Source organism: Gracilinanus agilis, chromosome 4 (assembly GCF_016433145.1).
Source record: "Gracilinanus agilis isolate LMUSP501 chromosome 4, AgileGrace, whole genome shotgun sequence".
Taxonomy (NCBI): Eukaryota; Metazoa; Chordata; class Mammalia; order Didelphimorphia; family Didelphidae; genus Gracilinanus; species Gracilinanus agilis.
Window position 1 is genome coordinate 487,529,491 of NC_058133.1, and position 25,232 is coordinate 487,554,722.

The window sequence follows — 25,232 nt, forward strand, 5'->3', positions numbered from 1 at the left end:
AGAGGCTTGAGTCTTCTGTTTGCATATGTGATTGCATGGTGTAATTCAAGTGTGTGTATACATGTCCATGCTATTGTGTATGCTATAAGCTCCCTAGAATAAGGCTGCATGTATGCTGGTATCTGTATGGGACACATATGTATGAGGTGCCAGCCAGCATGTGGAATATCTAAGCATGTTATTGTATGTGCAGACATGACCAACACACAATACACGTGCCCTATAACTGTACATGTACATGCATGACCTAGACCATGCCTGCATGTGTGTGTTATGGAACAATGGGAAGGGTCTTGGTTTTGAAAGGGAAAGACTTGATGCTCTGATGCTCACTTCCTCTGTGACCTTGGACGAATCACTTCCTCCCATTGGGTCTCAGTTTCCCCATCTGTAAAATGAGAGGGGCTGAGAATTTCAAGCTCCCCTTCCAGATTGAAATCTGTGTTCCTTTGTAGAAATGGGTGTACCTGGGCAGGTCCATGCATGCGCTTATGTGCGTGCTTCTTGCATTTAGACATGTATCCATGTGCCTAAACCTTTGTGTGGGGACTGCCCAGATCCAGGGCTATATAAATGCGTTATGGTGCCTTTCTCTTGTGTCTGTGCCCTGTGGGGAGGACACGCACAAGTGTGCTTCATGTGAGGGCATTTCCCTGCAGATTGGCTCACTGGTCAGTGTGATGGGATATGTTGCTTCGTTCACACACATCTCCGTGTACATGCGTGCTGGTTTGTGTGTACCATGGGTACAGAGTTGTCAGCAAGACGCAAGGTAAAGGTTTCAAAAAATGTAATTGAGAAATACTTCACAAAAGAAAATAAAATACAACAGGACATAGTTAATGTTAATTTGTGGTTTTCTAAACCAAATCTGTGACCCACAGGGAGCCATTTCTCTGTGAATTTTTACTCCAGTGCCATAATGGATAGTGCTGGGCTTGTAGTGAGGAAGTCTTGGCTTCAAATCCTGATTCAGATGCTTACCAGCTCTATGACCTTGGACAAGTCCCTGAACCCGCTATGCCTTTATTTCTTCCTCTGTAAAATGAGTGGGTTGCATAAAAGTGGACCTCAAAGGTGCCTTGCAGCTCCAGACTTAGGACCCAGTTCTGTGGGCATATGCGAGTGGGCTTGTCCCTCTGTGTCTTTGGGAAGGGGTTCTGCCTCGCAGGGTTCCAGCTCCCAGAATTCCTGCTTCCCAAGGGGAGTGATGCTCTGGGAACCCAGGGCAGTGGAGCTCCCTGCTGGGTCTCCTGCCTTGCCTCCCCTGGGCTGCAGCAGGGAGGCCAGAGGGTGCCATCTTGCTAGAAATCTTTTCATTCTGGCAATTAAATGTCTCTGCCTTTGTAGAAGTGTTTAATGAATGCTCTCACCTAGGCTCCGGGTGAGGTGGCATTTCCACAGTTAGCCACACTTCTCTCAGTTCAGTCACTGATCAGGGCTCACTCTGAGACTCCCTTGCCACCCCCTGCCCCCATCCATGTTTGTGCCTGGGCCTTCTGGGATGGGGTTGGCAGCTAAGGCAGGGCAGGGCAGAACAGGAATGATGCATGGAGGGGATTTGTCCCTGGTGGCTCTGCAAAATGCCAGCCCAGAGCCTGCAGCCTGGGAAGCTCAGCCCCTACAGCAATACCCTTAGAGATGGGCAGAGTAGGGGATGCAGGGCATAATGACTGAGCAGAATAATAGCTCCCCTGCCCTACTGGGGTAGGGGGATCCTTCCTAACTGGAAAGGGGGTGAGCTCTGTGCCCTGTGATGCCACTTGGGTGGCCCAGGGGGGCAGGGGAAGAGAGGAGGCTAGATGCATTTTCCTCTTGGGGAGTGCCCTTTCACAAGTCAGAGACAGCCAGGGTTTTCCTGGCTTCTGTCTAGAGAAGGCTGATGGGGAAGGCAGTGCCAGGCAGTGTTTGCCTAAGGCTGGGGCCTCTCTAGAGCAATGGTGAAGGGACCCTTTGGAGGCTTCTTTCTGGCACCTCTCGGGAGAGGGCAGCACCAACCTCTGGCCTTCTACTTAGCCAATGCCAGCTGCTAGCTGCCCTGGGATGCAGGGCAGCCGAGGCAGCTGAGACATGTGAGATGCCCGAGTGAGGAAGGAGGGGCCAGGCACCTCCTCCCTGCTGCCCACGCTTTCCAGGACTTTGCTTGTGCCCTGCTGTGCCAGGACCAGAAAGGCAAAAGAGGTTGTGTGAATAATGCATAGAAAAGGGAGAGCCAGAGTGGGTGCCATTGGCACAGTCCATCCTCCTGCCCTCTGCTCCCTCCCCCATCCTCTATACTGTGTCCTTCCCCCTGACCCAGTATCACCCCCTTCTATTGATCTTCCTGAATCTCCCTGGTGAGTGCAATTCCCTCAGAGCAAAATTCCTCCCCCCTTTTGCCCATTCAGATCCTCCAGACCTAACTACACTCCCTGGGCAATAGGTTGAGGTTCTCCTTTTCCATTTTGAATGGAAGGAAGCATCTTTCCTTCCTTAGTCCCTCATGAGGTGGGAAGAGAGGGGACAACAGAGAGTACCCAGCCAGCCTGGAACAAAGAAATGAGTATTTCCTGTCCCCACCTGCCCCAGCTAGGCTTCCAGAGTGAACCTAAAGCATGGGTCCCACCATGTCATTCCCCTGCTCAAGAAACTCCAAGAGCTCCCTTTTGCCCCTGGGTTCAGATACAGACTCCTCTATCTGGCATTTAAAACTCTGCTCAATCTGGCTCTACATTTCTAGGCTGATTACATAACGTTCTCCTCCATGACCTCTGTGGTCCAGCAGAATTGGCCTACTTGCTGTTCCTAGTATATAAGATTCTCTCTCCCATCTCCATGCCTTTGCCCAGGCTGTCCCCTGTGCCAGGAATGCACTCCCTTCTCACCTTTCCCTCTTGTTACTTTTGTCTCCTTCTAAGTGCTACTGCCTGGGGGAGGACTTTTCTACCCCCTCCCATTACTTTGTATTTTTTAAAAATTTATATATTAAATAAATATATATTTATATTATTTATTTCTATATTTTTTACTTCTTTCTGTACATGTCATACACACACTAAAATAGAAGTTCCTTGAAGATAGAAACATTTTATTTTCTCTCATCAAAACTTTTTAAAGTTATTGATGCCTTTTGTTTTTATATCAAATTCATTTTTTTTTATTTTATACACCCTTACTTTCCATCTTAGAATCAAGACTGAGTATCAGTTCCAAGACAGAAAAGCCAGTAAAGGCTAGTCAATGGGGGTTAAGTGACTTGCCCAGGGTCACATAGCTAGGAGGTATCTGAGGTCGGATTTGAACCCAGGACCTACCATCTCTAAGCCTGGCTCTCCATCCACTGAGCCACCCAGCTGACCCTTAGGACCAATTCTAAGACAGAAGAGTGATAAGGGCTAGGCAATGGGGTTTGAGTGATTTGTCCAGGGTACACAGCTAGGAAGTGTCTGAGACCAGATTTGAACTCAGGACTTCCCATCTCCAGGCCTGGCTCTCCATCTACTAAGCCACCCAGCTGCCCCATATCAAATTCATTTTCAAATATACTCTTGCCCATCCCCCACCCCCAGCAAGCCTTCCCTAGTAATGGAGATCAAAAAAAGAAATACAACTAATTCATTTTTTACTTTGTACCCCAACGCCTTGGCATATAACAGGCATGTAATAGATGCTTGTTAAATACACACACTACGTATGACATTAATGCATGAGGCACCCAAGGGGAGTAGTGGATAAAGCCACAGGCCTGGAGTCAAGAAGACCTGAGTTCAAATCCTGCCTTATTATTAGCCGTGGCATCCTGGACTAGTCACTTAACTCCTCCCAGCCTCAGTTTCTAGAGCTGTAAAATGGGGGTAGTAATAGCACTTCACTGGGTGCTGTGAGGACTCAATGAGGTAATATACGGATTCTTAGCTATGGTGATAAATGAATGGCCGAGCCCAGTGACTCTCATTCTGAGGGCACATCCAGGACTCAGAAGCTGCTTCTCCTTCTCCAGGTCTGGGAGGAACAACTCTCATTACCCAACCAAAGTGAGGTCATGTGATAGACCAAATTGTTTGGTGTTTTAATCTTAGTGGGCATATGTAGTGTTTTTTTTCCAAATGACTTTAAAAATTAATTTAGGGTTCCTAGTTGTGTGACCTTGGGCAAGTCACTTAACTGCCACTGCCTAGCTCTTATTGCTCTTCTGCCTTAGAACCAATACACAGTAGTGATTCTAAGATGGAAGGTAAGGGTTTAAAAAATTAATTTAGGGGTGGTGAGGTGGCTCAGCAGATAGAGAACCAGGTCTGGATACCAGAGGTCCTGGGTTCAAATGTGATTCCAGATACTTCCTAGTTGTGTGACTCTGGGCAAGTCACTTAACCCCAATTGCCTTGCTCTTCTGCCTTGGAACTGATACTCAGTATGGTGTCTAAGACAGAAGGAAAGGGTTAAAAAATTAATGTGTTATAGCATCGAGGTGGCACAGTGGATAGAGCATCAGTCTTGGAGTCGGGAGGATCTGGGTTCAAATTTAGCCTCAGATATGTTTAGCTGTGTGACCTTGGGCAAGTCACTTGACCCTGTTTGCCTCACCCTTGCCCTCTGTCTTAAAGTTGTTATTGAGACAGAAATTAAGGATTTAAAAAATAATTTGTTCATTTTTACAAGTATGTATTCTCTTTCCTTCCCATGAAATAAAACCATTATAAAAAATATAAAATGGGGGGGCAGCTGGGTAGCTCAGTGGATTGAGAGCCAGGCCTAGAGACGGGAGATCCTAGTTCAAATCTGGCCTCAGATACTTCCCAGCTGTGTGACCCTGGGCAAGTCACTTGACCCCCATTGCCTACCCTTACCACTCTTCCACCTATGAGTCAATGCACAGAAGTTAAGGGTTAAATATATATATATGTATATATATATATAAATAACATGGACTAGCAAAGCAAAGCTTCACCTTGGGCATATCCAAAAATCTCTCTCTCTTTCTGCATTTTAAATCTACTGCTTGGGCATCTGGGTGGCATCATAGTGCATAGAGCACTGGACCTAAAGTCACAAAGACTCGTCTTCCCAAGTTCCAATCTGACCTCAGATATTTACTCTCTGTATGACCCTGGGCAAGTCACTTAACCCTCTTTGCCTCAGCTTTCTCCTCTGTAAAATGAACTGGAGAGCAAATGGCCATCCCCTCCAGTATCCTTGCCAAGAAACCCCCACATGGGTCCAGAGAGTCAAACACCATGAAATCCATGAGTTCTGGCAGGAGATTTTCTGGACTTGGTTTATTATGGCATTGACCCGCATTCTCAAGTTTTTCAGTTTTTCTGATGTCATCCTATAGATTTTTCTCATTTGGCTCATTTCCTTCTGCCTCAGTTTATCAAGGTCTTGCTTTCCTCAGAAACTGCCCTTTCCATCATCTCTTAAGACACAATAATATCCCATTTCCATTCACAAAACTCCAGTTTGGTGAGCCATTCCCCAAGAGTGGGCATCTCTTTTGTTACCAAGTTTTGGCCCCAAATAGGGTCCTTTTCCCTCTTCTTTGCTCTCTTTTGGGGTATAAGAGGTTCCCAAGAAGGGAATAGCTTTTTCAGAGTCATAGCTTTTGGGCACAGTTCCAAACTGCATTCCAGAATGGCCAAATCAATGCCCAATTCTATTAAAGAAGCATTCATACGCCTCTTTCCCTGTTCCTCCAACATTTGCCATTTCCCTTTTTTTGGTCATCTTGGCATGCTTCCACGTTCCATTCCTTAGACTTCCCTTGATTTGCATTTCTCTCATAGTGATTTGCAGCATTTTCCCCCCCATGGTTGTTGATAGCTTGGATTTCTTCTTTTGAAAACTGCTTTCAAACTATTTATCAATTGGGGAATGGCTCCTAGTTTTTTATATTTGAATCTGTTTCTTATATATCTTGGATGTAAGGCCTTTATCAGAGAAATTGACTGAAAAGATATTTCTCATGTTACCTTTCGTCTAATTAATTTATTTCTTTTGAAAGCTTTTTAACTATTTAATTTTTTCATTTAAAATTTTTATTTCATTTGAAAAATATTACAATTCATTTTCTTTCCCTCCCCCTTTCTCTTCCCCCTCCCAGAGCCAACAAGAAATCCCACTGGGTTGTACAAATGTAACTATTTAATTTTAATTAACTATTTAATTGGCTTTCATATAGAAACATTTTCCATCAAGAACCTAAACAAATCCCCTTACAAAATACATGACCTAAAGGATTATTCATTTATCACTCATTTTTTATTTTAAAAAAGTATTTAAAAGGGAAAATAACCCTATATTACACACACATTTATTTAAAATCTTACCTTCTGTCTTAACGTGTTGGTTCCAAGACTGAAGAGAACTAAGCACTAGACAATGAGGATTAAGTGCCTTGCCCAAGGTCACAGCTAGATAGTATCTGAGGTCAGATTTGAACTCAGGCCTTCCTGTCTCTATACCTGGTTCTGTATCCACTGAGCCACCTTGTTGCCCTCAATCCCATTAAATTAACATTAAATTTTAGTTTTAAATTGTATCTATTATAATTGTATTTTGTAAAATTTCAATTAACAATGTAAAATATATTAAAATTAAATATTAGCATACATAATATATTTTATGAAAATAACTATATTCTCCAAAACAATGAGATACTATGAAATTGATTTATATATTTAAAAAATTAGACAACAGATGTGTTCATTAAATACTCTTTAATTTTTTTCAAAGTTCCCTTCTGATTTTAACTGCATTAGGTTTGTTTGTGCAAAAAACAATTTTTTAAACTTATACCTGATGTCTTAGAATTAATACTGTGTTTTGATTCCAAGGCAGAAGAGCAGGAAAGGCTTGGGCAATGGGGGTTTAAGGAGGGACTGAGGTCAAATTTGAACCCAGGACTTTCTATCTTTAAGCCTGGCTCTCTATCCACTGAGCCACCTAGCTGCCTCTGCAAAATCTTTTTTTTTACTTCACATCTTCAAAATTACTCGTTTTCCTTTCCATGTTCTTCTCTTATTTAACTTTTCTGATCTCAAACTTTTCCCCTAGCCATAAATGTGAGCGGCAATGTCTTCCTTGCTCCTCTAATTTGCTTATGATATCACCTTTTAAGTCTAAGTCATGGGTCTGTTTGGAGTTTATTTTGGTACCTGGTGTGAGATTTCCGTTGGTCTATATCTAATTTATGCTCAACTGCTCTAAAGTTTTCTGAATAATTCTTCAAAGCACATAGATATCTGCTGACCAGTTTTGTTCCTGTAAGTCTGAGGTCAGTCTGGTGGGAATTATTATTCCATTTTACAGATGAGGAAACCAAGATTAAGATATGGGGAGAGACTTGCTCAACATCACATGGTGATTAGTACTGTTAATTTGATTCTTCTCTTTCTTCTTTTTTTTAAATTAGATTTACAAGTACTTTATTTGTTTTTTCAAAGTACCAGCTCCTATTCTTGTTTATTAGTTCAATAGTTTTTTTACTTTCAATGTTATTAATTTCTCCTTTAATTTTTAGGATTTCCAATTTAGTTTTTATCTAGGATTTTTAATTTTTAATTTGTTTTCTTTCTAAATTTTTAAAGTTGCAAACCCAATTCGTTAATCTTCTCACTCTCTATTTTGTTGATAAAGACACTCAGACATTTTCTCTTGAGTACTGCTTTCACTGTATCCCATGGATTTTGATATATTGTCTCCTCATTGTCATTCTTTTCAATGAAATCTGTAATGGTTTCTGTGGTTTGTTTTTTAACCCACCAGTTTTGAAGAATTAGACTATTTAGTTTCCAATTAATTTTAAATTTGCCTCTCCATGAACCCTTATTAATTATGATATTATCACATTGTGATCTGAAAAAGTTGCATTTATTATTTCTGCTTTTCAGCATTTGTTTGCAATTGTTTATGCCGTAGTACATGGTTGATCTTTGTATATATACCATGTACTGCTGAAAAGAAGGTATATTACTTTTTATCCCTGTTCAGTTTTCTACAAATATCTATTAACTCTCCATCCACTGAGTCACCTAACTACCCCCATTTTTCTAACATGTCATTCATTTCTTTCTTATTCACATGGCGATTGGAATGGCAAACCCAGGACTAGAACCCAAATCTAGAGTATTCTGGGCATGCAGTAGATAACTGAGGATTGGGTCTGTCTTGACTCAGGGGTTAGGGGTGAGTGACCAAATGAGGTAATCAAGCCTATACTTGTTCTCAGGTGGACATTGAGCAGCTGGACCCACGGGGCCGGACTCCCCTGCATCTGGCCACCACATTGGGGCATTTGGAGTGTGCCCGGGTGCTCCTGGCACATGGTGCAGACGTGGGCAGAGAGAACCGGAGTGGCTGGACAGGTGGGCTCCCCTCTTTTCCTCCCACTTCTTTAGGATGGCCCCTGACTTCCCTTCTTCCTCCTCTAGAAGGCACTGCCTTTTCCTAGGTTGTTTTGCCCACTTCTGGATCCTGGGAAAGGTGAAACCCTGACCTTCTAGCCCAGGCCATCCTTTGTTCCAATCTAAGCTGAAGGCACCAAAAATAGTGGAAAGAGGACTCTTGTCTCTATGATTACTACCTATGAGACCTTGAAAAAAAATTGCTTCACTCTGAGGGCCTTATTTCCTCATCTGTAAAATGGGGTGGTTGGACTAGATGGCTTCTATGCCCTCTTCTAGTTCCAAGATTCTATAAGAGACTTAACTTCTCTTTTCATCCATAAAATGACAGGGTAGAACTCAATGGCCTTTGAGATTCCTTCCTTCTCTAGATTGATGATCCTATAAGTAACATTTGCCTTGAGCCTCAGTTTCCCATATGTAAATTGAAGGGACTAGATGGTTTCTGAAGTCCTTTCCAGCTTTTAGATTTAGAATCTCTGGGACCTGAGGACAGGGAGCCTAAACTGCCCTCCAGTGACCCCCCCCCCCTCCATGCTTGCCCCTGCCTCAGTGCTCCAGGAAGCTGTGAGCACCCGGGACCTAGAATTGGTACAGCTCGTGTTACGGTATCGGGACTACCAGAGGGCTGTGAAGAGGCTGGCAGGCGTTCCTGTGCTCTTGGAGAAACTCCGAAAGGTAACCCCACTCCCGCCCTTTGCGGACCTTCCTCGTGTGGTCCTCCAGCCTTCCCTAGCTCCATCCACCCTCACTTACCCTCATCCTTCCCTTCTTCCTCCTCCCCAATCCTCCCCAAGCAAACCCAGCTGTCTCTTCCTCTCCTCTCTGGCCCAGGCCCAGGATTTCTACGTGGAAATGAAATGGGAATTCACCAGCTGGGGTGAGTCATATTGTCCACCTCCAGGGGAACCCCAGAACCCCACTTATCTTTGATTCCTGCCATTAGGACAGGTCATTGTCCTGAGGCCTTCTTTAGGGCTTTGCACAGTGAGGGCTTCTAGCCGATTCCTGGAGCCAGAGAATGTTGGAGCTCAAAGGGCCTTCAATATCCTCTTGGCTAAACTACTGCTCTTAAAGCAGGGCAAAGGCACCCACAAAGGAGAAACCACCTTCTTGGCTAGAGAGGAACAAGGCTAGTGCCCCAAATCTGGGGTTCATTTGTAGAATTATTCTTTAAGAGCTGGAAGGTATCTCAGAGAGCATCTACTCTGACTCCCTCATTTTACTTTATTTCCCCTTTTTCCCTCTAATTATCAAGTATTCATTTTTCTCTGACCTTCCTCCAATGGAAGGAGGAAACCTGTGATTCCGGCCATGTAGGGAATGCCATGGTGTACCTGCAGAAGATGCTTAATGCAAGTTTGCCAAGTGAATCAATAAATGTCAAAATAATAAAATTTTAAAATAATTTATTATTTATTTAATTCATTCTTTATAGCATTAATATAGTTAATTTATAACATTATTAGTTAATTCATTAAACTGAAGAAAAAAGAAAGGGAATTCATTAAACTAAAAAAAGAAGAAAAGAAAGGGAAAACCCTTATAATAGACAGGTATAGTCAAGAAATATAAATTTCTACATTGGTTGTGTCCAAAAATGTATGTCCCACCCGCTGTGTCATCAGGTGAAATTCCCTCATTTTACCTGAATCCCAGAGAGTTCAGGACCAAGAGATAGATGATGTCAGAGGCAGGATCTGGACCCAGTTCTTTCCTCTGTGGCAGTGTCCATTGGTTACAATCTGGTTGGGGAGGGCAGTTGTAGGTGTATTTGGGGGGAGGGTGCTCTCCGCAGCTGCCCACGTTCTTTGGCTCAGGATGGATGGATGGAGAGGGTTGTGTGGGAGGTGTGCATGGGAGCCAGGGTCTGCTGTGCACTGGCTTCTGGGACGAGACCCCTGGGCTGAGGGGCAGTCAGAGGAGGGAAGGGGATGTTGCCTGGAAAGCCCCTGATGGGTAGGCCTCCCCCGCCAGTGCCCCTGGTGTCTAAGATCTGCCCCAGCGACACCTACAAGGTCTGGAAGAGCGGCCAGAACCTTCGAGTGGACACCACGCTTCTTGGTTTTGACCACATGACGTGGCAACGGGGAAACCGGAGCTTCGTCTTCAGGGGCCAAGGTCAGTCCTGGGACAGGATGAGAGGAAGGGTATGGGCCAGGAAGGGAAAGAGATGGGGCAGGAGCAGGGAAGCCCCAGAGCATGGATCTGTGCCTAGCACTGTGCCTGGCACATAGAAGGCATTTACTAATAAATATTTATTGAGGAGCAGCTGGGTGGTTCAGTGGATGGAGAGCCAGGCCTAGAGACTGGACATCTTGGGTTCAAATATGGCCTCAGACTCTTCCTAGCTGTGTGACCCTGGGCAAGTCACTTAACCCTCATTGCCTAGCCTTTACCATTCTTCTGACTTGGACCCATGCTTAGTATTAATTCAAAGACAGAAGGGAAAGGTTAAAAAAAAATTAAGGGGGCAACTCGGTAGCTCATTGGATTGAGAGCCAGACCTAGAGGTAAGAGGTTCTGGGTTCTATTCTAGCCTCAGACTCTTCCCAGCTGTGTGACCCTGGGCAAGTCACTTCACCCCCATTGCCAAGCCCTTACCACTTTCTGCTTTTGAAGCCACACACAGTGTTGATTCTAACCCCCATTGCCTGGCCCTTCCACTCTTCTGCCTTGGAACCATATAGATTGGAAGATGGAAGGGAAGGCTTTTCAAACATACACACGTATGTAAATGTTTATTGACCGATTGCCCCAGGTGTGCAGCCCATCCTCTGGGAAGCACCAGGACATTCTCGCCGTAGACTGTAAACTCCTTGAGGGCAGGCGGATTCCTTCTGGCCTGGATTCTTAGCTTCTACCCGTGCCTGGCGCGCTGTCGGTGCTTATTAGATGCTCACTGGATGAATTAAGTTAATTTATAATAAATGAATGTCAGAAGGGGGGCTCAGGAGGGGAAGGCAATGGGGAGGAATCCCGGGTCCTGACTCTGCTGTTTTGTCCGTTCTGTCCCCCCGGGGCAGATACCAGCGCGGTGGTGATGGAGATTGACCACGACCGGAGAGTGGTCTACACAGAGACCCTGGCGTTGGCTGCCCATGACCGGGACGTCCTGCTGGCTGCTGTCCAGCCGACAGAGGAGCAGGTGCTCAGCCGCCTCACTGCGCCCGTGGTCACCACTCAGCTGGACACCAAGAACATCTCCTTTGAGAGGTGGGGATGGGGAGGGACTCCCGGGGCCCCAGTGCTCACGGGGCTCCAGCCAGTCTCTACAACCCTCTGCTTCTCCAGGAATAAGACGGGCATCTTGGGCTGGCGCAGCGAGAAGACTGAAATGGTGAACGGCTATGAGGCCAAGGTGAGGGACAGCAGAGGTGCCGGGGCATAGAGCGGGAGCCTGGTGGCTGCCCTCAGGGGGGGCAAGAGAGAGACTCCCTTCAGGGCAAAGACTGTCTTTTGCTTCTTTTTGCATCCCCAGCACTTATCACAGGGCCTTAATAAATGTTTATGAAATGAATGAATGAATGAATGAAGGGCATCGAGCTCTCATGATCTAATGGAAAGGGCTTCCTCCTCTGTCCCTGACCAACCGTGTGCCCTTGGGTCAGTCTCTTCCCCACTCTTGGGTTCAGTTTCCTCATCTATAAAGTGGGAGAAATGGTAAAGAATAGACTTTAATAGGTTTTGAACAATGATACACGTAGAACCCAGTGGCTTGTCAGCTCTGGGAGTGGGGAGAGAAGAGGGGAGAGAAAGAACATGATCACGTAACCATGGAAAATCTTCTAAATAAATAAAAAAGATTTTAGAACTGGAAAGGACCTTAGGGAATGTCTAATTTAACCTCCTCAGTTTACAGACAAGAAACCTTAAGCCCTGAGAAGATCAGCGACTTAGCCTAGGGTCAGGCAGCTTGAAAGTAATACAGCTGACCCAAATTTAGCTCCTTTCCCAGCACTGACCAATTGGGGGTTGTTATGATGATGGGTGGGAGAGCACTGTAGAAATACTGCTTTAAGCTGTATGACCCTGGACAAGTCACTTAACCCTGACTGTTTAGCCCTTTACCTCTCTTTAGTCTTAGAATTGATACTGACTGAGACAGAAGGTAAGAGTTTAAAAAAAGAAATGCTTCTTTAGAAATGAAATAAACCTTGATTTCTTTTTTAGAATTTTAAACATTTAAAAGTTTTATTTTTATTTTTAAAATTCAGTCCTTCCCTCCCCTCCCCACACCATAGAAAGCATCATCTGGCAAAATGTATGTATAGATGATGTCTTTCATGTCTCCATTTTTCACAAATATTAAATCTGGAGCTGTATATAATGTTTTCTTGGTTCTACTCATTCCACTCATTATCTCATGTAGACTTTCCAACATTTTTAAAATTAAAATTTTAAATTTTAAATGTTCATCTTTTGTTATGGCACAGCCTATAGGGTTCCACCACAAACGGGCATCCATTTGTTTATTCTCCATTCTCCAATGGATGGGCATTCCCTGGCTTTCCAGTTCTTTGCCACCACAAAGAGAGCTGCCTTAACTGGCTTGGAACAGACAGGTCCTTCTCCTTTTCCCCAATCGCTTTGGGAAATAGATCCAGGGATGCTGTTGCACAGTTTTATAGTTCTCTGGGTTTGATTTCTAATACATGAAATACATTTTCATTATCATTTCAGAGAGCCCATTAGAAAGTAATAAACCTCAGACACGTGAGGGTTTATTATTTAGACAGTCATTTATTCATTCAACAAACTTTGATTAAGCCTCTACAATGTCTATTCTAGGGAGTTCCTCACATCGATGAAATCACAGGTGCATTTCTAGTATTGCACTAAGTCTTGTGCAAAATGCCTGCCTTCCTTCGGAGTTTAGAGTCTAATAAAAGTTGCTGATGTCAAATCTAGCCTCTGACACTTCCTCACTGTGTGATCCTGGACAAGTCCCTTAGCCCTGTTTGCCCAGCCCTAGCCCAGGGGTCAGCAACGTTTGGCTCTCGAGCCATATCTGGCTCTTTCTGCAGGAGCCATAAAGTCATTTTTTTTCAGGCGCTGTTACAGGAGCCGCACCGTGAGCATTGTACGGCTCTCACGGAATTACATTTTTAAAAATGTGGCATTTATGGCTCTCACGGCCAAAAAGGTGGCCGACCCCTGCTCTAGCCCTTCTGTCTTGGAGTTGTTACTAAGAAAGAAAGTAGCAGTTATTTTTAAAAAAGTTTTTAAAGTTATTTTTTTTTAAGTTTTTAAAGCTCTTGTGAAGGCAGGGGACTGGACTAAATGACCTCTCCAGGGCCCTTCCAACCCTGTTATTTGGTCACTTGTTTCCTCCCATTCAGGAAGAAGATGGCGAGTCCACAGGACGGGTGTGGGTAGGGAGAAGGATCAGGGAGTGGGAGGATCTGCTTCTGAACCTCTGTTCTGACTCCTTCCAGGTGTATGGCGCCTCCAATGTGGAGCTCATCACCCGAACGCGGACGGAGCATTTGTCAGAACAGCACAAAGGCAAGATCAAAGGTATTGGCAGGAGGAGGAGGCTGGGGAGAGGCGGGCAGGATCCCTGCTGTGCCCTCTGGTGGTACCTTCTAGCATCCTAGCAAGGGGTCATGGTGATCCAGTGGAAAAGGCCCTGAGTAAGGGAGTCATGATTCACTGGACCAAGCCTCAACCTTGCCAATGACTAATGAAAATGACCGGACCTTTCTGAGCCTCAGTGATCTGGTCTGAGGCATCAATAAGCATTTATTATGTGTTTACCCTGTGCCGGGCACTGGATACTAAGAAAGGGAAAGGAAAACAGTTAGGTGGCTCAGTGGATTGAGAGCCAGGTCTAGAAATAGGAGGTCCTGGGTTCGAATCTGGATTCAGATACTTCCTAGGGGTGTTACCCTGGACAAATCATTTAACTCCCATCGCCTAGCTCTTATTTCTCTTCTGCTTTGGAACTGATATTTAGTATTGATTCTAAGACAGAAGTAAGGGTTTTTGGTTTTTTTTTTTTTTTTTAAGAAAGGGAAAAAAAAACAGTCCTTGCCCTCAAGTTTAATAGGGAAGAAGACTTGTAAATCACCAGGTACATACATGATAAATACGAAAAGAGATGGGAGGTAACTGAGAGGTGCAGGCAATAGGATGGGTTGTATACCTGGGAAAGTCAATCAATAAACTATATACATAACATATATGTGTGTATGTATGTATGTGTGTGTGTGTGTGTCCCCTTACCTTGTCTTCCCTTTTTTTAGCAAAGAAAAAGAAGGAAAAAATTAGCATAACTAATTGATACATCAAAAAAAGTCTGAAAATAAGCAGCGTGTGACATTTGTGGACCTCCGCAATTAGGTGGGGTGGGAACTTCTCATATCTCTTCGCATTTCCCTTTCATTTCCTAGAGGAGTGAGTTACCTAAAGTTACCCCAGCTAGTAAGCAGCACAGCCTGGGATTCAAACTGCTACATATCAGAGTGAGAAGTAATATATTAGTTACTTGACGTATTCAGATGACACTGAAGTATATGAAATTCGATTTTTTGTATATGAATTTCAATTTTAAAATGAAATTTAATTCCATTAAAAAACCTATTCCAGTGTCTTTTTGTCTCCAAGAAACTTTCTCCTGTGATATAAAAAGATCTTGGAGTAAATAAACGTAAAACGTTTCCTAAAGTGTGATGAGAAAAAGTGGATACTAAAAGGCTTTAGCTTCAATATGGAGGTCAAAAAGAACGAATAAGATAGTGAGTATAAAGATCTAAGAAATCATTTCGCCTCTTTAGGCCTCAGTGTCTTCATTATAAATCAAGGGTGGTGGTCAAGGTTCTTTTGAGGTCCCTTCTAGCTCTAGGTCCCTGAACCTATGATTTTAAGACACTTAAATCTCCCAAGGCCTCAGGAGGGTTGACAAGATTCTTTTCTGCTCTCACTCTGTGATTCCTATGATCCTGAATCAGAAGCTCAATAGGAAAAATAACTTTAGGGCAACTAACACCTTTGCAATCTAAGTCAATGCTTGCTTTTAGAATAGTAAAATCCACAACAGGTTTTAAATTGATCGGAACAAAAACCCATCTGGTGTTAGTAAAACACAGTGCTTACCATCCTAAGGTAGTCAGAGAAAGATGAACATGTCTTTGTCAGAATAGAGAAGGACTGATAAAAATTTTCAGATTACATACGAATCTAGTTAAAAACGTAAAGAAATACTTCTGGACAGACATCACTTCCCAGAACAATAGTGAAAGTCAATGATAACTTTATATCACTGGATTTATCAAATGTGACTACTATTGAATTGCCTTTAGGTGGAGTTTATGAAATGGCTAAGATCCAAGTGTGGAACTAAAAGGCCCTCCATGAGCGACAGCCACATAAAGTCAATCAAGAATATTCTTTTTTTTTTTTTTAAACCTTCACCTTCCGTCTTGGAGTCAATACTGTGTATTGGCTCCAAGGAAGAAGAGTGGTAAGGGTAAGCAATGAGGGTCAAGTGACTTGTCCAGGGTCATACAGCTGGGAAGTGTCTGAGGGCAGATTTGAACCCAGGACCTCCTGTCTATCCACTGAGCTACCTAGCTGCCTCAATCAAGAATATTCTTAAAAAGGATGCAATGAACAAAAGGCTAAGTCCCACAGAATTTTTTTTTTTTCAGAAAAAGGATAGTTTACACTGGTAATATGGGACTTAATCATCACCACCAGAAAATTATAGAATGATCACCCATAAGGAGCCTACAATTTATTGATGAATGCAGTTTTAGCAAGGAAATAGTATTTAGTGCCTACTAAATACTTAGATACTATCAAATCATGAGAACTGTATACCAGCAAACATATAAATAAATAAACTGAACTGGAACTAGAGAACCACTCCAGACAGAACCATTGTCCATAATCTCTTAGACATATTGGTGGTCCACAAAAATGCACACCCTCATATGCAGACGCGGAAGCTGAGACCAAGAGGGCTGAAGAAAACAGATTATGAATCCCTGCACTTTAAATACAAACCTTCAGCTATCTTGGAGCCAGATAATCTATCCTGGAACTAGAGGACCACTCAAGGCAAAATCATTGCCCACAATCACCCTGACCCAGTGTTGTTGATTAGTTGGTTTTCAGTCGTGTCCAACTCTTTGCAATTCCTTTTGGGGTTTTCTTATCAAAGATAATGAAATGATTTGGATCTTTGGATATAAGATATCCTTCTGCATCTCATTTTACAGATGAGGAAACTGAGGCAAGTAGGGTTAAATGACTTGCCTAAAGTCACATAGTTGGGAAGTATCTGAGGCCAGATTTGAACTCAAGGAGAGGAATCTACCTGACTCCAGGCTTGGCACTCTATCCACTATGCTACCTAGCTGTAGGTTATTGCCCCTTAAATATTCATATTATTGCCCCTTAAAAATTCAGGCCCTCATTTTACAAAATGAGGAAATGAGACCGAGAGTGGAAATGAACAAATTTCAAACTCCTGCACTTCAAATACAAACCCCGAAGTGTCCTCAAGCCAAATAAACTGTACTGGAACTAGAAGACTACCTCAGACAAAACCATTGCTCACAATCATCCAGACATAATGTTGATCCATAAAAATTGAGGCCCACCATCTTCAGTCATCACCTCACTGAATACTCATAGCCTCCAAATTACATGGAATTAAAATCTTTCAAAAGAAAGAGACCTTCCAGAATTGATCAGAATTATGTGGAAATTCCAAATACACATCGTCCCACTGTCCAACTGCTACCAGAGTTGTCTTGAGGATGCTCTCAGTGAACCTATGAAAGATGAAGGAAACAAGCATTTATTAAGCACTGACCAGGTGCTAGGCATTGTGCTAAGAACTTTACAGATATTTTCTCATTTGATCCTCAAAATAACCCTATTGAGGAGGGGCAACTGGGTGGTTCAGTGGATGGAGAGCCAGCCCTAGAGCCTGGGTTCAGATGTGATCTTAGATACTTCCTAGTTGTGTGACCCTGGACAAGTCCCTTAACCCCAACTGTCTAGCCCTTATCTCTTTTCTACCTTGGAATCAAAACTTTTTCTAAGTATAGATAAGGGTTTTAAAAAAAAACCCTGGGAGGAAACTGAGGCAGAAGGCTTAAAGACTTACTATTTTTATTTAGTTACAAAAAATAATCATCTTATTAACTGACACAAAAGCCTGACAACAGGAAGTGTAAAAGAACAAAAGCAAGACTCATTGCTTTCTGAAATCACATTGAATAATAAGATAAACAATAATAGATAATACATAAGTGGCTCAATGGATAAAGAGCCAGGACTAGAGGCAAGAAGTCCTGGGTTCAAATCCGGCATCAGATACTTTTTGGCTGTGACCCTGGGCAAGTCACTTAGCCCCTGTTGCCTAACTTATCATTCTTCTGCCTTAGAACCAATACACAGTATTTATTCTAAGATGGAAGGTAAGTTATTTAAACAAAAAAACACTTTAATGGACAACATATACATAACACTTTAAGGTTTTGCAGAGTGCTTTCTATGTTATCTCATTTGTTCCTCATAATAACCCACGATGGAGACTTATTATCTCTGTCTTACAGATGAAGAAACTGAGGCTCTTGCCCAAGGTCCCACAGCTAGTACACATCTGAGACAAGATTAGCATTCTATACATTATGCCATGCCCCCTCAGATAAATGCCATATACCCATCCATTATTATTTTTACTGTTCATGACCAGTAATGATTTTTTTAACCCTTACCTTTCTTCTTAGACTCAATACCGTGCATTGGTTCCAAGGTAGAAGGGGCAGTAAGGGCTGGGCCATGAGGGTAACTTGCCCAGGGTCACACAGCTGGGAAGTATCTAAGGCCAGATTTGAACCCAAGACCTCCCATCACCAGGTCTGGCTTTCTATTCATTGAGCCACCTAGCAGCCCTGTGGCCAGCAATGATTAAAAATCACATCAAGATCCCCTCTTTCCCCCACTCTTTGGCAGCCTGAGGGCACCCTGATCAGCTCTAGGCTTGCCTTGCCCAGCACAGGATAGAACCATAGAAGGCTAAGTTGGCAGTCCCTTGCTCTCTGCCTCAGACACAATCCTGGTCTTGGTCATTGCTTTCCTGCCATGGGTCTTGCTGGCAGGGCTTGGGTGCCAAGGGGAATAGGTGGCACCTGCCTGTGTAATGAGACCTCTGTTTCTTGCAGGAAGCAAGACCCCACTGCAGTCCTTCCTGGGCATCGCTGAGCAGCATGGGGGGCCCAATAATGGGGTGAGTGTCATACAGGGGAGGAGCATGCCTGGAAGTGACCCTGTGAGTACCAGGGGCAGGGGAGAGAGGAAGGATTGGGGGGATGTGGGGTTCTAGACCTCCCCTTCACCCACTACAGCCTGTTGAGATTCTACTCTTCCACTGCCCTCTGCTCCAGAATTCCTAGCCCTACAGGTTACATTGGCCTGGGAGCAGAGTAGTTAATGCAGGGCATGATTTTGCTTTTCTTTGTCTCGCTACACCAAGCACCCTGCCTAGTACCCAGTAAATGCTTAATAAATTCTCCTTGTTTGATTGATTGTATATTGGGTAAGGCAGGGGGAAGATTTATCTTCTGACTGCACGTGGCCCAGCTTGGGGATCCTGGGGCAGTGGGAGTGGGGATTTGTGTCTGATGTATCAATCCATCCTCCACGGAATCGCCAAATGGATATTCCTAAATTAGGTCTGACCATGCCCCTCCTTTGCTTAAGAGGTGAAGTGGCTCCCTTTAGCCCCTAGGATAAAATACCAATTCCTCAGGCGTTCACAATCTGCTTACTTTACACTCCACCCTCTGGCACGCTATATTCTGACCTTACTGAACTTTGTGCTATAGACACTAGCCTTACGCTGTGTACCACAGACTGGTCCTCATCCTACCCCTCCATTTCCCATGTCTGTTCCTTTGTATAGGATGTGCCCTATACTAGGGATGGGAACTCCCTCCCTTCTAAACTTCCCATCATGGAACTTGTAACTTTTTTCAATTTCAAGCCCCCAACTTCTATCAGAAACCATTTCTGACTCCCGCTGATGTTAGTCATCCCCTACACAAAACAGGCTACATTTATTTGGTATATATTTATTTTTGTTTTTCTGTCTTCCATCTGTGGCACTCCTCTTCCCCCAAACCCTGCCTACACAGTAGGACATAAACTCCTTGAGGGCTGGGACTATTTCATTGTGGTTTGCTCCTCCCCAACACCTAGAACAGTACCTTGAAATGGAGGGAACACTGATTCTGGCATAGGACACCAGGGTTCAAATTCAGCCTTTGACACTTATATGTATGACCTTAGGAAAGTCAATTCAACTTGAATTTGATGGAAATGAACTGATTTCTTGGCACAGACCCTGATCACTCAGACGCTGAGCCATACCAACCCCACCGCCATCACTGCAGAGGAATATTTTAACCCCAGTTTCGAGCTTGGTAACCGGGACATGGGGAGGCCCATGGAGCTCACCACCAAGACCCAGAAGTGAGGACACCTTGGTTCCTAGGCTCTGGGCATGGCAGGAGATAGGGAGCTGGCTCCTTGAGAAGGGACGTGGGACAGGGGAGGAATACTCACGGCGCTTTGGGCTTAGGGACGGAATGAGGGGAGGGAGTGATCTTTCCTTCCCCAAGATCTCTACCCCCACCTCACCTTGGGGGTCTGGCACGCTAGGTTCAAAGCCAAGCTGTGGCTATGTGAGGAGCACCCACTATCCCTGTGTGAGCAGGTGGCCCCCATCATTGACCTCATGGCCATCAGCAATGCCCTCTTTGCCAAGCTCCGAGACTTCATCACCTTGCGCCTGCCTCCTGGTTTTCCTGTCAAGATTGGTGAGTGTGCCTCCCCTCCCTCACCTGCCAGTCTGTCCATCCAAGTTTGCCCACTCACCCTAACCTGAGGTCAAGGAACAATGGAGAGTGCTGAGTGCAAAAGGACCTCTTTCACACCATGGGACATCTTAATGCCTCCATCTGCGTCTGTGTCTTCTCTTTTTCCTTTTGTCCTCATTTTCTCTGCTTCCTCTCCTCTTCTCTACCTTTGTTTCTGTTTCTCCCCTCCTTATCCTCTCTCTCTGGTTCCTGTTCTCTTTTTTCCTCTCTCTTATCTCTGTCTCTCCCTCTTTCTTTCCTTCTCTTCCTCTCCCATCCTCTGTCTCTTTCCCACTGTCTCTCTCTCCCCTGCTCCCTTCTCTTTGTCTCTATCTTTGTCTATTCTTTCTCTCTCTGTCTCTGCCTCTCCATAGGTAGGTCCCTTCCCCTGTCAAGGCCTCAGTTTTCTCCTCTATACGGTGAGGACTAGATGACTTCCAAGTCCTTTCCTCTTACCTTATGAGCCAGTTGCACCAGAGTCCTAGGAAAATGTAAGGTCCTTGGGAGCCGGTGCTGTTTGGATCTTTGTCTTGACCTCCTGGTTGCCAGCTTTAGTGCCCGACATGGAGTGGGTCCTCCCTAAGCAGTCCCTGAATGAATGAGTGAATGTCTCTCTGCCCAGCATCAGGCCCAGGTCAAGGGTAGCCCTGGGCATCCTGAAGTTGGGGGAGCCTGCATTGAGATGGTCTTGAATTGGGGTGGAAAGGGTCCTCAGCTCTTCTCTCCCTTGCCCTCTCCTCCCCAGAGATCCCCATCTTCCACATCCTTAATGCCCGAATCACTTTTGGGAACCTCAATGGCTGTGATGAGCCGGTGACCTCCGTCCGTGGCAGCCCCAGCAGCGAAGCCCCGTCCCCCAGCAGTGACAACTCCAGCATCAGCAGCTCCAGTTCCATGAGTGAGATGCTTTCTCCTCCCCTCCTTGTCCCCACTCTATCCCACCTCCTAGAGGGTTAAGGAGCCCTGGTCTTCACTGCCCAAAGCCTTGGAAATCCCCAGTGGGTGGAGATGAGAGAAGCTGAGCCCCAGAAGTTGGAAGCCTTCTGTAGAGGAACTTCCCAGGATGGTGCAGCCAAATGAGCACTGGAATGAGAGGAACTAGGTTCAAATCCATCTCTACCATGGGAATTCTCCATCTCTTGGCCTGTTTCCTAGAACTTCCATAAAATGAGGAGATGGTGCTAGATGATCCCTAAGGTTCCCCCCCCCCCGGGGTCTCTAGCCTGTGGATTCTGGCCCTCCCTCCACTTAGCTCTTTCTGTCTCTCTCTGTCTCTATCCCCCCACCAACTGCCTGCTCCTGCGCCTGCCTAGCATCCTGCCGAGGCTGTGAGATCGCCCCTTCACTGTTCGAGGCACCTCGGGGGTACAGTGTCCTGGGCAGCCAGAGGGAGCCGGGCCGTGAGGAAGAGGATGACTTGTTGCAGTTTGCAATCCAGCAGAGCCTGTTAGAGGCAGGCAGTGAATATGACCAGGTGTGCCCACCTGGCAGTGCCCTCTTCTGGGCTCAGCCTGTTACTATGCCTGGGATGGAGGCTGGGCACCTTTTCCAGCCACGCCATCCATCATCTGGGACCCAGGGACTCAATGGATCAGTCCCTCCCTGATCCTTGCCTTCTTCCTCCCACCTCCTCTTACCCACCCCCAGGGGAAAAGCCCAGAAAGCTGATTCAGGGGATGGGAAAGGAATAGAGAATTTTTTGGGGGGGAATGAATTCAGGGTCAGGTTAACATGCCCGGTGCCCCCTCTCCCAGGTCACCATCTGGGAAGCGCTGACCAATAGCAAGCCTGGCACCCACCCCATGTCCCAGGAAGGCCGAAGGCCAGACAGGTCAGTGACAAAGGGACAGAGGGCACCAGGTGGGGTCAGCGGGAGTTCTGGGGTTCCAGCCAAAGCCCTGGGTGGCTCCAAGGTAGGGGAGAGGGATTGGGGATTTCTCTCCCAGACCCTCAGGGGTGCCTGACTCCCTGCCCACAGGGACCAGGGCAAAGGGGTTAAAGCCCTAGGGCACCCCCCTTCCTATACCCTAGGCAGGCTGTGCTCAGTTGAAGCCCAGGTGCTGGGGGAAGAGGGTCCCCCTGCCCAAGGCTTTTGGTGGAAATGCCTCTCAAAAGCAGGCCAGACAACCCCCACCCCCATCCCCAAGCCTAGGCAAAGGCTGCAATGTCTGGGGACTGATTGAGCATAAGGGAAAGAATTCTGGATCTGCAGGGACCTGGGTTCAAATTCTGTTTCTCCTGCTTCCCAGTTATCAGACCAGGCAAATCACTTCCTCCCTCCAGGCCTCAGTCTCCTCCCGTGTAAAATCAGGGAGTTGGTTTCTGAGGTCCCTCCTAGATTTAAAGCTATAATCCCAGAAACCCCTAAACTTCCCCGGGCCTTGGTTTCCTCTTCTATAAAAGAGTGGCTAAACGACCCAGGAGGTTCCCACTGGAGACCCGCGTGTGATCTTGGGCCTTGTTCCCTACGCACCCCCCTTAGGGAAAGAGCCAGAAGCGCAGGGTCCGTTGTCCATCTCCGTTGCCCTCCCGGAATGTTATCGCCATTCTTCTCTCCCTACAGGCCCCCCCAGCACACGCCTCAGCGGCAGCCCGGCCCCCCGGCCCCCCCAGCCTCCGGCCCCAGCCCTGGCGGCCCGGGCCACGTGTTCCCTAGCTACGATGAGCAGCTTCGTCTGGCCATGGAGCTGTCGGCCCAGGAGCAAGAGGAGGCCGAACGCCGGGAGCGCCAAGAAGAGGAAGAATTCAAACGAATCCTTCAGTTGTCACTGACGGAGCAGTAGCCCCGGCCCCCTCACCCCCACACCTCCTCCCTCTCCGCCGCCTCCGGCCTCCCGGGGACCGCTCCACAGGGTGCTAAGGCTGGGGACACCCGGAACAGAGCCCAGGTCAAGGCCGCCCCCCTGCACGGGGAGGGCAGGGCCCGGACGTGACTGAAGGGGAGAGGAAGGACGTTCCCCCCTACCTCTACCCCCGGCCCCACCCCCCGTACTCAGCTTGAGCCACCCGGCATGAGCACTGGGGACACAAGTGGGGGCCGCGGCCCGACACGGGTGAGCGGAGTTCCGAAGTGGAGATGGGGGGGCGGTACCAAGTGCAGAGGGCGGGAACTGAAGGGCTTCTGGGGCCTTTTCCGCCCTGGGGCACGGGTGGCTCCGCTCCCCTCCCTCACCAGACCTCGAGCATCTTCTCCCTCATCCCTTCCCTTGGGGCGGGGGGGAGCCTTTCGTCCTCCCGCGTCCCCCCCGATTCAAGTCCCCTGCCCGGAGCGGCGCTGGTGTCCCGGCTGACGCACAGTCCTGGAGAGGTAGCGGGATGGGCGAGAGGAGGAAGCCTGAGCCCTGGCCCCTTTGCCCCAGTACTCATCCCTTGCCTGCTTTCTCTGCCCTGGGGAAACATTCTTAGGCCCCGCCCCCCACATCTGGCCCGACCCCCTGGGGGAGGGGAGTTCCGCTCCGCCGCGTGTGCTCCGCCCCAACACAAACCAGCACCTCGGAGGGGCCCCGCCCCCCTCGACCCCTCCCTGAGTCAAGTGCACTTAGCTGGGCCTGGGCGCCTTGGGCGCTGCTGCCAGCTCCCCCCCGTCCCCACCCCTCCTGGTTCTCAGGGTGGCCCTGACCTCTCCCAGGTGGCGGGCACAATGCTGGAACCCGTGGCCCTGGGCAGCAAGAGCAGGGAGGAAGGCAGAGTGTCACCCCCCGCCTCCGCGGTGCCCCCTCCTCGATGCCAGGCTGCCTTCTGGCGTCTCCGAGGATGGGGGAGGGGGCCTGTCGGGAAGAGGGAGCCCAGAAGGAGACCTGGTGGCGGAGGTGTGGTGTGTAAGGGGGTCACACCCAGCTCTCCCGATGCCCCCTGGCACCCATGCCCCCTCCCCGCTCCCACTCCCATCAGCTGCTGCTATCCCTCCCCACCCCTGCTGAGGGTGCAACCACAGAAACCTTCCACCCAATGGTGCTAACTCCTCCCTGCTCTCCCCTCCCCTCCCCACCCCAAGAAGCACAGACCCCCGGGCAAGGGTCCCGATGCACACACCGCCCTCCCCGCGCCATCCCCCAAGGACTGGCTCACACTGTGAGAAGGGCCCGGCCAGCCAGACAACTCCGAACACACACACACACACACACAAACACGCGAGACAAAAAAAGCAACAAGACTGACCCCTCCCGTCCCTCCCACCTCCCCTACCACTCTCCCCCTCCTCCGGGCCAGGGACACTCCAGCAGAAGAGACACAATAAAAGAAAATCAACGAAAAAGGCTTTAAAACTGGCGCTTCTCCGAAGACTGATTTTATTGGTGGAAGTCCCTGGGGAAGTGGGGGAGGGGCTGGTGGGAGGTCTGGCCTCCCTCCGAGCCATTCTTAGACTCAAAGGGCACTTCTGGTCCAGCTGTCCTGGTGGGGGAAGAGAAGCCAGGGCCAGCGGAGATGGCATGGCAGAGGGTCACCCAGCCTCTGCCTAGGCTCATCTGGGGTTCACTGTTTCCTCATTCCATCCTGGGGCAGCTTTGATTGTGTCCAACCTTTTTTAAAAAAATGCTTTGGGTGGGGCAGCTGGGTGACTCAATGGATTAAGAGCCAGGCCTAGAGATGGGAGGTCCTGGGTTCAAATCTGACCTCAGACACTTCCCAGCTGTGTGACCCTGGGCAAGTCACTTAACCCCCATTGCCTAGCCCTTAGTACTCTTCTGCTTTGGAACCCATACTTAGTAGCAATTCCAAGACAGAAGGTGAGGGGTTTTTAAGAAATGTTTTGGTGTATCTTCCACCAGCTGGCCCTGGTTCTACCTCATAGGGCCCGGCGGAATCAGGTTGTACCCTTTTTTGGTGTGAAAGCTTTGAAGGAATCCATCTTTTTCTTGCCCTTCCAAGCTTCTTCTTCAGGTCCCTCAAGGGACCTTCTGTCTCATGGTTTTGGATGCTCCTGCCTCTCTGGCTTGCAAGGCTCCAGGTTTCCTCCCTAAAGTGGAAGACCCAG

At 46.9% G+C, this 25,232-nt stretch overlaps 1 protein-coding gene across 1 annotated transcript; it reads left to right on the forward strand.

Moving 5' to 3' along the window:
• Positions 1-524: 524 nt before the first annotated feature.
• On the forward strand, positions 525-23,040 carry ANKRD13B (ankyrin repeat domain 13B). Its single transcript, XM_044675594.1, has 15 exons — positions 525-671; positions 8,207-8,342; positions 8,935-9,059; positions 9,216-9,261; positions 10,359-10,502; positions 11,408-11,597; positions 11,676-11,742; positions 13,820-13,901; positions 18,563-18,627; positions 19,741-19,871; positions 20,061-20,218; positions 21,003-21,155; positions 21,571-21,731; positions 22,012-22,088; positions 22,821-23,040. The coding sequence occupies exons 1-15, from the start codon at positions 525-527 to the stop codon at positions 23,038-23,040; spliced, it is 1,902 nt and encodes a 633-aa protein (XP_044531529.1).
• Positions 23,041-25,232: the final 2,192 nt, after the last annotated feature.

Coding starts and splice junctions, on each gene's coding strand:
- ANKRD13B (XM_044675594.1), top strand. CDS start 525: ATGTGCCTAAACCTTTGTGTGGGGACTGCCCAGATCCAGGGCTATATA. Junction 10,503..11,407: donor CTTCGTCTTCAGGGGCCAAG/GTCAGTCCTGGG, acceptor CCCCCGGGGCAG/ATACCAGCGCGGTGGTGATG. Junction 21,732..22,011: donor CAGGCAGTGAATATGACCAG/GTGTGCCCACCT, acceptor CCCCTCTCCCAG/GTCACCATCTGGGAAGCGCT.